The sequence below is a fragment of the Mercenaria mercenaria genome, chromosome 1 (assembly GCF_021730395.1).
Source record: "Mercenaria mercenaria strain notata chromosome 1, MADL_Memer_1, whole genome shotgun sequence".
Taxonomy (NCBI): Eukaryota; Metazoa; Mollusca; class Bivalvia; order Venerida; family Veneridae; genus Mercenaria; species Mercenaria mercenaria.
Genome location: NC_069361.1, coordinates 16,198,570 through 16,213,113, shown reverse-complemented (window position 1 = coordinate 16,213,113; position 14,544 = coordinate 16,198,570). Strand labels below are relative to the sequence as shown.

The following is a 14,544-nucleotide window of genomic DNA, read 5'->3' as shown; positions in this document are numbered from 1 at the left end:
TATGTGCTGGGCATTCTGTGTACTTTACCCAGTCGGCAGGAGTGAACGTCTCTATTGAACCGTGGCGGACTTCTTTTGAGGTCTGGCGGGATGTACCTCATTAAGTATATTGTGATTGCATCCGCCTTTGAATAATTATCAAATGCAATTGCTGTCTTTTGTAGAGGATATATGTTTTCTATAATGGAGTAATGGAAAATTTCGTTGATGTATTTACATACAATGTGCCTATATAGTGTTGTTTGATCATTTTAAATGTTCACCAGCAATTCACAAGGTCGAGTTTTTAAAATTCTTGTAGACAGGGGAAATCAATTGTATAGACCGCATGGGCGTAGCTGAGGATTTTGAAGTGAGGAGCAAAGAATGTTCATTTCGCTAGGTCAGAGGACACGCTTCCACAAATTATTTTCGAAAATGGATATAAAAAAATGATGCAGTCTAGAGCATTCCGGATGGTATTTTTTTTTATAGCAAAAGACTCTTCTATGATTTCTTATTTAGTTCCGATGTTAACTACTGAATGACTCAAACATCTATAGCCTGTGCTTGTGTGAATTTCGACATGTGATAGAGGCAACTCCTTATTATAACGAATGATTTTTGAACGGCACTATTTATTTGCATAACAGGCATTGACAAAGATATAATTAGTGTTTATATTTCTTGTACATTTGCCAGACGGACAACTTACTGTTTCTAAGTTATCAAAAGGAACATTTATTATATTTTTCTATAGCCTCTGAATCCGAACCGGGCCCAGAAACATGGCCAATAGGGACGCCAGTGTGGTAAGAGAGGGTTCCGATAACTTTTAAAATCAAGTAATTAGTATGGTGTACTTTAATCCATTTTAACATAATATGCAGGGCAAAAGTTTTTATTTCTGTGCAAATCTGGTTGGAAAGCACACTCTATCCGCGAGATTACATGAAAATGATGGACTATTTGTGTTTTACCTTTGTATCTGTCACAAGAAAATATCTAACTATCTCACCAGTTTATGAGATTTTCGAAAACAAAACAACTACGGGACTGTTTCATTGTGGTCAGAAAATGTTTAAAGAAAACATCTCGAAACTTTAGTTATCTGTTCTATACACTTTACTTTTAAAAAAAAAAGAAGAAAATACTTCTGTTACATAATAGAAAAAAACTCCGACTTTTAAATATACTGAATGGTTTTCTTTTCAATTCATCATTAAAAGTCTGTTTTGACTGTTGTTTTTATCTTTAAATTATGACTCGTGTAGGGGTTGGGTACAACACGTACAGTGGCAGTTTCTTTCTGGTTTGTGGCCGTCAAGTTTCATTAATAGGAGATAACTCCTGAGGCTAAATCTCTGTTCAAATTTTGCATGATTAGATATATGCCCATTTTTTTAGCAGGAGAAAATACTGCATAACTATCAAGTATATTGCAGAATAGTAGGACTTAGTATCCAAGGTCATTAAATCAACCTAAAGTTATTTTCTCTAGTTCTATGCATGTCCGGAGAAAAGTTCTAAAAATAACTGAAATTAATAAATGATGTTCATGTATTTAAAAAATCTAGTTCTCAATACGGTGCTGCATTATCCTTCTTAAAGTGTTTCGGACATATGTCTGCAGAATGGTGTCTAGCTACAATGTCTTAACATATATTGAATATAGAATTCGCAAGTATGCATAACACAGTGATTCCTGAATCTTCGGAAATACCTGACGTTTGTGTTCGGTAGTGCCGATGCACTTCGGTAATGCCCGCAGTTGTACGTGTTTTTCAAATTGATATTACCGGCTTAAAAGTCAATGTAGATCTAGTAGTTCGCAAATTTATAGGCCTAGATCTAAATTTACTTGAGATGCGTCATATGAACAATCAAAATAATCGCTTAAAGGTACTGACCTCTAGATCGTATGATAACAACAAAAAGAAAGGAAATTTTTAGATATCAGGAAATTATTGAGTTTATATGTTATTGAAACTCATTAGAATTCGTTGTTTTACTATTTTTTTTTCCATTGTGTTCGGTTATTAACTGATAGAGCTAGATCCTCTATCATTTGACTGTTAGAAATTTTAAATGTTAGCACACCCTTCTGAAAACTACACAAAAGGACATTTTTCGTTAATTCTAAACGAATGACTAGTTCGACTTTCAATCACTTAATTAATGCACGTGGGATTGAATAAAACATAGGTGTATGTAGGTTGGAAAATCCGCGAAAGTTTCGGCCAATGAAATCCCTTGTTACAAAATTGACTGTTTACGTCCTCAATCGGAACACTTTTGAATGTTCGTTGGAAAAGTCGAAAGGTGTCAGTGAATAACATGTTTAAAACTCAAATTATGCCTTGAATTCAGTGGTCAGAATGGATAATAAGCATCCGAGAAAGATTTTAAAATCTCCAGTTGCAAAACGAAGGAGTAGAATTACGCCTAAAGACCAAAAGGTGAGGTGATAAAAAATGATTCACAACAGGTGCTGTCATAGACAGGTGACTCGTTATGAACACCTCGTTGAAAATTTCAAATATTGCTAATTTTCGTGGCAAGTTGTTTTATCAAATTTAGTTAGCTAGTTTAATGTTAGGTGAGGAAATATTAATACACCATATCAACAATCTAGAGGGCCAGGAAATTTCACAGCATCTGTTTCTGCTTGGATGAAAAATTTCAGCTTCAGTTCAGAGATGTTTATATATCCTAAATACTGTCTGACTATAGTGTTGTGGATCTCTGAATTGAAACGAAATTTGTATAGAAACCTAACCAGGTATCGTGAAAGAAATCTTTGGTGCACAGCTATAATTTCATCAAGGACGTAATTTAACGATATTTAAGCCATTGATGTCATTAATTCAAATTTTTCTGGAAGTATCTAGCCGTTATAGGTAACCGAACACCGAGCCTGCATTCTAGCGGTCTGGTTATCGATTTCTTAATGAATAAGTAATCATTTTATATGTAAACTTTTATCAGTTATTTACTTATTATATCAATACTTGTCTGCAGGGTTGGCGAAAGGCAGTGGCTACGGTTACGGGACCGTAATCCTAGCCTCCAGTTCTAGGATTATGTAAGTTCCGTATTCCTAGACAACCCTATGAGGACAGGCTAGGATTTGTTAGTAAGGCATCAAATATATGTTAGGACTTGCATAAATTATGTTGTAAACTTGCTTACTTGTATACATGCCAATTTTCAAGAAAAAAATATTTATATTTTACTATGGTTATAAAATCAAAAAGGTATACGAGTGCTGATTTCGCCCGATTCTATATACGCGGAATTCTTAAGTGACGGGCAAAATCAAATCATAAAATTTTAAGTATGAAATATTTTTAAAATCCTTTTGAGCTATCATTAAGAAAAAAATATATATTTTTCAAGGTTTTTGGAAAGAAAAACGTACATATACGGGTGCAGGGATCAGCCTACAAGGCGATTTGAGCGATATCGTCGCTTTAAAGTCGGCCACTTCGCTTAATTATCGCCTCCGGGCGAAATCCAAATCGCCGAGTTTTTCAGCGAGTTATTATCTGTTTACTTAAGTTGCAAAACTTGATGCATATTCTAGATTAAATTATCGATAAATCCATAGTCAACCCCGCCTACTCGCCTGTCAAACTTCAGCCAATCGTAGCGTTAATATCTAACAGTGTCAATCAATAATATTGTAAGCCGCCGCCATTTTGAAAATTTTCAATCGGCGTGTAAAAAGCCGATAAACTTAACGAGAGCATGATTTTATGCAACAATTGTATATTATTCTTTCATTTTATTAAAGATTACTTCAAAAATTATTTCAATTACCATAATTACGGTCAATTTCTGTAAATGAACGCACGGGTACTGTGGATAAAAAATGATTTCGCGGACGTCAGAACTGCCGTACAAAATATGTAAAAAGATCGCCATTAACTACGAGTTTGGTATTATTTTCGAAAAAAATAATAAATGAATAAATTAAATGTATAAATCTGAACAAATTGGTGCAAAAATCGGGCATTATAAAAGTACGAGAATCGAAACATTAATGAAAATTTTCACGCCGTTTTGATCGTGCACCTGTTAAATTTACTAATTTGGGACATGTAAATTTCGGATAAAAAATTTAAAGGCGACTTTTTCATAGCTAAGTTTATACTTTATTTAGAAATTCATGAAAATGATAATGCAAGAATCAATTTCCTTAAATATTTACTGTTTATAAGTTACAGCTAGACCCACAGAAAGTGGATATATATGGGCAAGAAACTGAATGCTATGCCGATTCTTCTCCTTAAATTTCTCAACTTCTCCCTAAATTCTGTGGAGGGAGAAGTCACTTCTCCCTAAAATTTTGACCTAGGCTGATCCCTGGGGTGTTGATTTCGGCAGTTTCTTCACGGAAAACTCAAATGACAAGCAAAACCAGCATGTAAAATTTAAAGTATAAAATATTTTTTTTAATCTAACTTTGACCCTCTTATTTCGATCTATAATATTTCCGCGTGCCGCCATTAAATTTTCGTTTAAGATTATACAAACCCTAAATGGGGGAACGACAGGCATGAAAAATCGCTATTTTAAGTGAAATAAATAAGTTAACAACATCATTTATGCATGTCCTAACATATTAATTGATGCCTCTTAAATACTTTAGAAATCCTAGCCTATCCTCATAGGGCTGTCTAGGAATGCCAAAATTCCGTAATCCTAGAATCGGGGGCTAGGATTACGGTACCGTAATCGTTGCCACTGCATTGGCAAAACCCGGGCTTTAAGCATATTGCCCAGCCCAGTGGGTAATACTGGGAAAACCTGGATTTTTTACTGGGCAATAGTGGTCAGTACTGGACAGTAATATTTCAGTTCAAACTTCAATACATATTTCAACACTTTAGTTGACTAACAGCCCATATAGTGATAGCAGTGACACCTGCATCTATTTAATAGACATTATTATGATGATGATGATTCATTGATTGGGCAAGATCAGGGGATTAAAGTGTGAACAACTTAAATCTGGTCATTTTCTCATGAAAATCAGTTTAGATCACATTGTCATTTCTATCATATAACCATAAAATCTAAGGACCCTGTGCGGAATTGTTTTAATGTTACAGTGGATGATTAAAAAATATTGCAAAATGTAAAGACTGTGGCACTGTGGTTAGTGCCGAAATTGAGAGTCTGAAAGGTCATAGACTGAAATGTTACACTGTGTAAGTCAATTGAAAGTGTTTTCAAATTTTGGTATTATTCAGACAAAACTCAAAACAAGACTTGGGATCAAAAAAACTTTAAAACTTGTGTTCAGTTACAGAATGTGCTTTGTAATTAAGCTAGAAGAACTAGACTGTTAGACTATCATATGTTAATCAAAATCTAGTTGTGATTGACCATGCTTTTAAATTTTGGTATTATTCGGACAAAACTCAAGAACAGACTTGTAATTGAAAAAACTTTAAAACTTGTGTTCAGCGACAGAATGCTTCGTGTTAAAGAACTAGACTGGTTATAGGTAGACTATCACATATATTAAGTTTTTCCGGGTTTTCCCGGGTTGGGCAATACTCCTAAAAAAATATAAAGAAGTGGGCAATACTGGGCAATAAGAATTTTTTCTAATTTTTTTACCAAAACAATTTTGTTTCTATGTTATAGAATGTGAGCTAATTCTTTACATTAAGTTTTACTTGTAACTTTGATTACATTGGTGAAGTTATAGGTAGCTGACAAAACAGTTTCATTAACAAAATTATGGTTTATTTACACAACAAAATATTTTTTTATGTGAAAGTAAACACCTTTCAAATTTATAGTTAGATCTCACTAGGTCACAACTACATTTTGCTTAACATATATGATAGTCTACCAGTCTAGTTCTTTAACACTAAGCATTCTGTAACTGAACACAAGTTTTAAAGTTTTTTCGATCCCAAGTTTGTTTCTGAGTTTTGTCAGAATAATACCAAAATTTTGAAACACCCTTTCAATTGACTAATGCAGTATAACATTTCAGTCTATGACCCTTCAGACTCTCAATTTTGGCACTAACCACAGTGCCACAGTCTTTACATTTTGCAATTTTGTGATCGCGTGGCGTCCGTCGTCCATGCGTCTGTCCGTGCGTCCATCCGTAAACTTTTGCTTGTGACCACTCTTGAGGTCACATTTTTCATGGGATCTTTATGAAAGTTGGTCAGAATGTTCATCTTGATAATATCTAGGTCAAGTTCGAAACTGGGTCATGTGCGGTCAAAAACTAGGTCAGTAGATCTAAAAATAGACAAACCTTGTGACCTCTCTAGAGGCCATATTTTTCATGAGATCTTCATGAAAATTGGTCAGAATGTTCATCTTGATGATATCTAGGTCAAGTTTGAAACTGGGTCACGTGGGGTCAAAAACTAGGTCAGTAGATCTAAAAATAGAAAAACCTTGTGACCTCTCTAGAGGCTATATTTTTCAAGAGATCTTCATGAAAATTGGTCAGAATGTTCACCTTGATGATATCTAGGTCAGGTTCGAAACTGGATCACGTGGGGTCAAAAACTAGGTCAGTAGGTCTAAAAATAGAAAAACCTTGTGACCTCTCTAGAGGTCATATTTCTCAATGGATCTTCATGAAAATTGGTCAGAATGTTCATCTTGATAATATCTAGGTCAAGTTCGAAACTGGGTCACGTGGGGTCAAAAACTAGGTCAGTAGATCTAAAAATAGAAAAACCTTGTGACCTCTCTAGAGGCCATATTTTTCAAGAGATCTTCATGAATATTTGTCAGAATATTCACCTTGATGATATTTAGGTCAAGTTCGAAACTGGGTCATGTGGGGTCAAAAACTAGGTCAGTAGGTCTAAAAATAGAAAAACCTTGTGATCTCTTTAGAGGCCATATTTTTCAATGGATCTTCATAAAAATTGGTCAGAGTGTTCACCTTGATAATCTCTAGATCAAGTTTGAAACTGGGTCACGTGCGGTCAAAAACTAGGTCAGTAGGTCTGAAAATAGAAAAAAATTTGTGACCTCTCTAGAGGCCATATTTTTCATGGGATCTTTATGAAAATTGGTCAGAATGACTTCGATGATAACTAGGTCAGGTTCAAAACTGGGTCATGTGCGGTCAATAACTAGGTCAGTGGATCTAAAAAAAGAAAAACCTTGTGACCTCTTTAGAGGCTATATTTCAAGAGATCTTCATGAAAATTGGTTAGAATGTTCACCTTGATGATATCTATGTCAAGTTCGAAACTGGGTCACATGCGGTCAAAAACTAGGTCAGTAGGTCTAAAAATAGAAAAACCTTATGATGTCTCTAGAGGCCATATTTCTCAATGGATCTTCATGAAAATTAATGAGAATGTTCAGCTTGATGATATCTAGGCCAAGTTCGTAACTGGGTCATGTGCGGTCAAAAACTAGGTTAGTAGGTCGAAAAATAGAAAAATCTTGTGACCTCTCTAGAGGCCATATTTTTCACGAGATCTTCATGAAAATTGGTTAGAGTGTTCACCTTGATGATATCTAGGTCAAGTTTAAAAGTGGGTCAAGTGCCTTCAAAAACTAGGTCATTAGGTCAAATAATAGAAAAACCTTGTGACCTCTTTAGAGGTCATATTTTTCAATGGATCTTCATGAAAATTGGTCAGAATTTTTTATCTTTATGATATCTCGGTCACATATGCTCAAAAACTAGGTCACTATGTCAAATAATAGAAATAACGACGTCATAGTCAGTTCAACACTGGGTCATGTGGGGATAGGTGAGCGATTCAGGACCATCATGGTCCTCTTGTTTAAACATCTACAGTAACATTGGAACAATTCCACACAGGGTCCTTAGGTTTTATGGTTATATGATAGAAATGACAATGTGGTCTAAACTGATTTTCAGGAGTAAAATGACTATATTTAAGTTGTTCACACTTTTAACTTTAATCCCCAGTTAAGTAATTGCTCAATCAATCATCATCATAATAATGTCTATTCAACAGATTTTTACAGATATTATAGACCAGGCATGCAGGTGGTCACTGCTATCACTATATGGGCTGTAGTCAACTAATGCTGAAATAAATATTGAAGTTTGAACTTAAAATTATTTGCCCAGTATTGACCACTATTGCCCAGTAAAACCCGGGTTTTCCTAGTATTACCCACTGGGCTACGCAATATGCTTAAAACCCGGGTTTTTGCCAACCCTGCATGAAACCATATAGGAATATTATTCAGCATTTGAATTTGTGCACCTGGGTTTCTTTTTGAGATTGACTCTGCAAAACCTGAGTTATGGCCCTTGATTTAGTAAACAATTTGTATTAAGGCTTAAAAGTTTGTGTTCCATGTGCCTCAAAAAGTATTTGGCTTGGTGTCATTGAACTTTCAAGGAATGTTGATTAGCATGTGGATATTATTCCAATTTGGGATTTAATCCCACCTGCTATCCTCCCTCCACCCCATCATGCAAAAAAACTTTCTGCTCCCTCGATCTTTTTGTAGTATCCGTACCCCAATCCCAAGGTAATATAAAAGTTTAGGTAGTAAGTAACATATGACTGTACAGTAGCAGGAAGTTGGGGGCACCAGTGTCCTATGCACATACATCTGTCTGGTATGTTTAGGGCCATCCGTGATACTGATGAAGCAGCTGACTGTTTTTCGTGCAGCTATCAAGTTTTTTTTTTATTATTTATTGTTTTCCCTTCATGTACATCATACAGACAATAATAATAACGTTACATAATACATATACAATTTTACCAACTAGTTTTATATATCTATATAGCTATCAAGTTGTATCTCAGTAACAACTTTATGTATTGGATGAAACTTCACACTTTGAAATGTCCTTCTATTCACACATGCCCACAAACCCAAATTAGAGAGCTCTTTAATAAATTAATTCAAATTATTGCCCTTGACAAATTGTTCGACTTTGAAAATTTGGTTGATGTTTTGCATGCAAATTGTTATCATTGCCATAATAAGATTTAAATTCATAGTAAATTGTTTTAAGATAGCCCTGTTACACAAGTCTGCCAAGTTTTGGCATTTTTTGGATTTAGAAGCTGTCAAATAGCTGAGCCCACTGTCATATGGACAGTTCTTGTTTCCCAGATAATATGATTCGGGTATTGTAGGGTTTATGATTTTGGCTTGTTAATCAAACTTGGTCTATGTGTAAGGTGTTTGTTAAGATCTCAGAATATCAGTGCTAGTCAGATTGTCTCATTAGGTGAAGAGCTTTGATTTATCAAAAAATGTGCAATATTTAGATAATAACTGTGTTTTGGTGTAGCAGCTCCATTTCTTCACCAGTCCTGCTACAGTGTCAAAAACATTAAATTTGCTAATTGCTTTGTAACAGTTACTGTTAGTAAATAGTTATGTTTATGAATAGCTGGTGCCAACTTCAAATTGCCAGTACATGTGAGATGCACACTGAACACAACCCAATGCTAAATTTCAACATATTATTTTATTACGTTAAGAGTTTTTATAATAGTCTTATGTTTAATGTTTGTTTGAAAAGATTTAGTTGATATATTTATTGATTTATATGCTCAATAATGTGTCAGTTGCAATAAGACATGAAATTCAGTCATCCAAACTGTTTGGTCTTAAAGAGCGTGATAAAGACCTTTTAATACTTAATCTATGTAAACATAAATCGCCCACTTTCACTTATATGGGTATAAACTAGGTTTGACCCTGATACCCATAAATTTAAATGTTTATATGTTAGGAGAGGCTGTACATCAATCACTTACCGTCACAGGGACTTGTATTTATTAACGTTTTACACCACCCATCACAAGGTCCTGTTGTTTAATGTTACCAATGTTACAGACTTCCCATCACAAGAACCTGTAGTTATGTTTCAAACTTATGGAACTGTAGTTTATATCAGTGTTTCAGATTGCCAATCAGTAGAGCCTGTATTTATTAATGTTACAGACTTCCCATCACAAGGCTGTAGTTACAAATGCTACAGACGTCCACTCACAAGGATCTGTAGTTACATGTATCAGTGTTACATACTTCACATAAAAAAAGCTGTATTTGTCAGTGTTTGAGACTTCTAATCACAAGCACTCGAATTTGTTATTGTTTCAATTTCCCATCACAAGGACCTGTAGTTATCAATGGTTCAGACTTCCCATTACAAGGACCTATAGTTATCAGTATTGCAGACTTTCCATTACAAGGACATGTAGTTATCAGAGCTACAGACTTTCCATTACAAGGACATGTATTTATCAGTGTTACAGACTTCCCATTTCAAGGACATGTAGTTATCAGTGTTACAGACTTTCCATTACAAGGACATGTAGTTATCAGTGTTACAGACTTCCATTACAAGGACATGTAGTTATCAGTGTTAAAGACTTTCCATTACAAGGACATGTAGTTATCGGTGTTACAGACTTCCATTACAAGGACATTTAGTGATCAGTGTTACAGACTTTCCATTACAAGGACATGTAGTTATCAGTGTTAAAGACTTTCCATTACAAGGACATGTAGTTATCAATGGTTCAGACTTCCCATCACAAGGACCTTTAGTTATCAATGTTGCAGAATTCCCATTTAATACAAGGACATGTAGATATCAATGGTTCAGACTTCCCATCACAAGGACCTTTAGTTATCAGTGTTGCATACTTTACATTACAAGGACCTGTGGTTATCTGTGTTACAGACTTTTCATTACAAGGACCTGTAGTTAACAATGTTGCAGAAATCCCATTTAATACAAGGACCTGTAGTTATCAATGTTGCAGACTTTACATTACAAGGACCTGTGGTTATCTGTGTTACAGACTTTTCATTACAAGGACTGTAGTTACCAATGTTGCAGAATTCCCATTTTAATCCAAGTGTGTTGTTAAAACATATTTTATATGTAGTACAATATTGTTTATACATCATTGACAGATATCAGTTCACTATGTTATACTGCAGTAGAGAAAATTAGGTGCCTTCCAGTAGGGGACTTTGTATTGCATGGCAATACTTCATTCACTTGTTAATTCAAGGTTGTGCCATTATGAAATTGAGTAGTTTTCTATCACTGGGGTAATGAATTTACTTAAAAAATCAGATCACATGAAATGATGAATGTCATTGAATCTATTGACAGTATTGACTGGCAGTATTGACTGCCGTAGAAAGTCAACTATTCAAACCTAAAACTGCATGATGGTGCCATTTATTTACTTGCAACTACTTGAATCATATTACATTTATGCATTTTGAAAAAAATCTATACAGGTGCGGTGTCGAGAACCTGGGTGTTTGAACTGTGTCTGTTCGTCATTCAGTCTGTCAGTCGCAATTTTTTGTGAACTCCTCTCCTCTTTCAGTTTTCATCCAGTTCAAATGGAACTTGGTATATATTAATAGCATGAAGTGGACATGCTTATATTTTTGGGACTTTCATGTCATTATTATTATAACACCCACCCAATGGTGGGAGATATATTGATTCAGTGCTGCGTGACAGTCTGTCCATGCTTACATTTGGATACTTATGTGGCTATAGGAACAATAGGTAACTATACCTTTTCTGTGATGTCACGTCTCGGCAAAACTGACTTTTCTTAGAGCATGTACTAAAAATATCAGTAGGTCTTACAATTTACATATTTTCTATTTTCAGGTAACTCTAGAAAGAGTTCTGGGACTTACAGCAACAAGCAATGCAACAGTAGCCTGTGATCCGAACAGCAGTATTGTAGCATATCCTGCAGGGTTAGTGTCTTCTGTTAGTCTTGCAATCATACGTTAGTTTATACCAGACAAGACAAATGTTTTAGTATAATATGTTTATTTTACATGACATGTAGAGAAAAGTTTTACAACTTAATTTTTCAACTCTTGGACTAATTGCTTCCTCCAATGGTATCTGACCATTGGTCAAAACATAGTAGAAGATAGTGAAATTTCTCCCTGTATGAGAAGGTTGTACAAAGTCAGATTTCACCCTGTATGAGAAGGTTGTACATAGTGAAATTTCACCCTGTATGAGAAGGTTGTAAATTTCACCCTGTATGAGAAGGTTGTACATAGTCAGATTTCACCCTGTATGAGAAGGTTGTAAATTTCACCCTGTATGAGAAGGTTGTACATAGTGAAATTTCACCCTGTATGAGAAGTTTGTTATAGTCAAATTTCACCCTGTATGAGAGGGTTGTTCATAGTCAAATTTCACCCTGTATGAGAAGGTTGTACATAGTGAAATTAAGTATCATCATTGAAGTATAAATAATCATATTGACAAACAACATTGTCCTATCTGAATACAAATTTTCATTATGACATCATTTTAAGTTCTTATCCCTCGAGGCAGTTGAACAGTAATTAATATTTTCACCTCATTTAACCCTTACATTGTGTTACAGTGCAAATAATGCACATAATCTTTTTTAGGCCAGATCAAACAAAAAGTCTTAGTATTAATGCATATTTAGGTTTTCTAAATCTAATGTATTGAAGCTTTAAATGTACAGAACATTTTTGCTTTATGGTTAAGTACAGATAGTGAACTTTGAATATTGATAGTTAATCTACTACAGTTTAAATGTATGTTTGATGTTTGATTTGAATTAACATTTACAAAAAAGAAGACAAGGGTCAATTAAGGTGTATCTTTTAACATGATTATTACACTAATTTTCAGTGATATATCAGGTTATCTTGAGGCAATATGTTAAACAAACTGGGTTATTTACTCTGTTACATTTAAATTATTTACTCAGTTAATGAATTTTCATGAAAATGAGCTTGCCCTGGTTGACCTGGCTGGGGGAGGTTAACAATGACAGATGATGTGAGGTACATTAACATTATGTCTGTCATTGTCTACATTGAATAAAAATCAATTTACATATATATAAAGCCCACCCAGGGAAGCTTGTATACTATGGAGCTGATTTAAAGTTTACCTTTTGACACAAGTATATAATGTGTTTAGCTCATGCATGCATTTTATGCATTGATTGCCAGTGAAGGTAACGTTGTGGAGTAAACCCATGCCCTGAAAATCCTTGAATCTGATACATTAAGCTTCTTGAAAACTCCTTAAAAATGACTTAACCCTAAAAAACCGGAAAAGTATTTGAATTTTGTAAAAGATCTGCTTGAATTTTTTTCCAGAACTTTGGGTAAGCAGTTTAGCTTGTGGAAAGAATAAATTCTAAGAAAATATCATATTTTATGACTTATTGATCCCTGTAAACATAGATAGCTGAGTCTGTGAGATATGTAGAAAGTGCAACGTTTTTAGCTTTGTGCTAAAATTTTTAATGAATAAGTATAACAAAATTACCTTGGTTTAGAAATGCTAAATTGAATAAGTTGGACAACATTGAAGGAAATAAAACTTGATTAAACTATTTCAGCTGACAAAAACAAATGGGCCTGAAATGTAGTATCAATGGTGGAAAGTGTGCTGAAAAGCCATAGCATTAGCAGAAGTCTACATTACACAAGTCTTGAATTTGTCATTCTTTGAACCCAGGCCTGGCATTAAGCTCTTGATGGAATAAAATCAGTTTGATGTTGTTTGGAGGAAGATATGAAGACATTTAATCAGCTAGTGATTGTTTTGAGAAAGAATAGTCTTTGAAAAAGTGAAATGAGTACTTGGAAAGTCCTTGAAAATTATTTGAATTTTGTCTCAGATGTTCTGTATGTAAAAACATGATAATTATGTGAGTTGTTGAATTGTGAATGAATGTATTCCACATGACTACTTGCAAAACATAACCAAAGTTTCGACCTACAGCAAGTGAAAAAGCTGTTTTGGGGCAAATATGTCACTGTTACAATACTGAGGAAAAGGTAACAGCTGAAGGCAGCATGTAGAATAGCAGTGAAAGCATTACTCTGATGTTACCTGAAGCTGACAAATATTTTTTCACAATACATTATGTATCAGTGTTTTCTTACACAATAGTAAAATGTCTAGACCAATAATATTACTATTGTGATTTATAGAAGTAGTTTATGACATATAATTGCCTAAGGTGTAATGTTCACCACTCAATTAGGAAATCTTGTCCAACTGTCCACTTTCATTAGCAAGTGATCATATCTTTTTCTGGTCAGCAAGGATGTTGCACCAGTTTCTTCTGGACAAAATGCATGTTTTGTTGTTTAATTATGTATCATTACCTGTAGGTGATGACTCACTGACATCTTTTGTTGTTAGTAAATTTTGATCTGGAAACCTGATGTTGTATGATCATTGGCATTTAGTCCATTAAAATACAATAAACTTAGTACATGGAAATACAGAAACAGTATGAAACCAGGAAGTTTTAGAATTAATTAATTCCCCGATTGCATTGCATGACATAGTTACATTCAGCAGGATCAGAAATCATGCATCAGGATATGCAGGTGCTTAGTGCTTTTTGCACAACAGCAAAAAACTTTTTGTGCACTGTTAAGGAAATTAGTTCTGCAAGAACCATAGCATAACTGTCTGCATATTGCTTAATGTTTCGCCCTATCAGAAGATCTTTTGCACCTGTAGGTGGTGCCCTTGTTTATACTGGTGCA

At 34.5% G+C, this 14,544-nt stretch overlaps 1 protein-coding gene across 6 annotated transcripts in view; it reads left to right on the top strand.

Moving 5' to 3' along the window:
- The first annotated feature begins 2,279 nt into the window (after positions 1–2,279).
- LOC123524303 (mitogen-activated protein kinase-binding protein 1-like) overlaps positions 2,280–14,544 on the top strand; it is a 108,867-nt gene continuing 96,602 nt past the window's right edge. For all 6 annotated transcript variants that reach the window (XM_053540769.1, XM_053540744.1, XM_053540760.1 and 3 more), the window contains exons 1-2: positions 2,280–2,438; positions 11,639–11,730. In XM_053540769.1, coding sequence (XP_053396744.1) covers positions 2,358–2,438; positions 11,639–11,730 — 173 coding nt within the window. In that variant the 5' untranslated portion in view covers positions 2,280–2,357. The remainder of the gene's footprint in view (positions 2,439–11,638; positions 11,731–14,544) is intronic.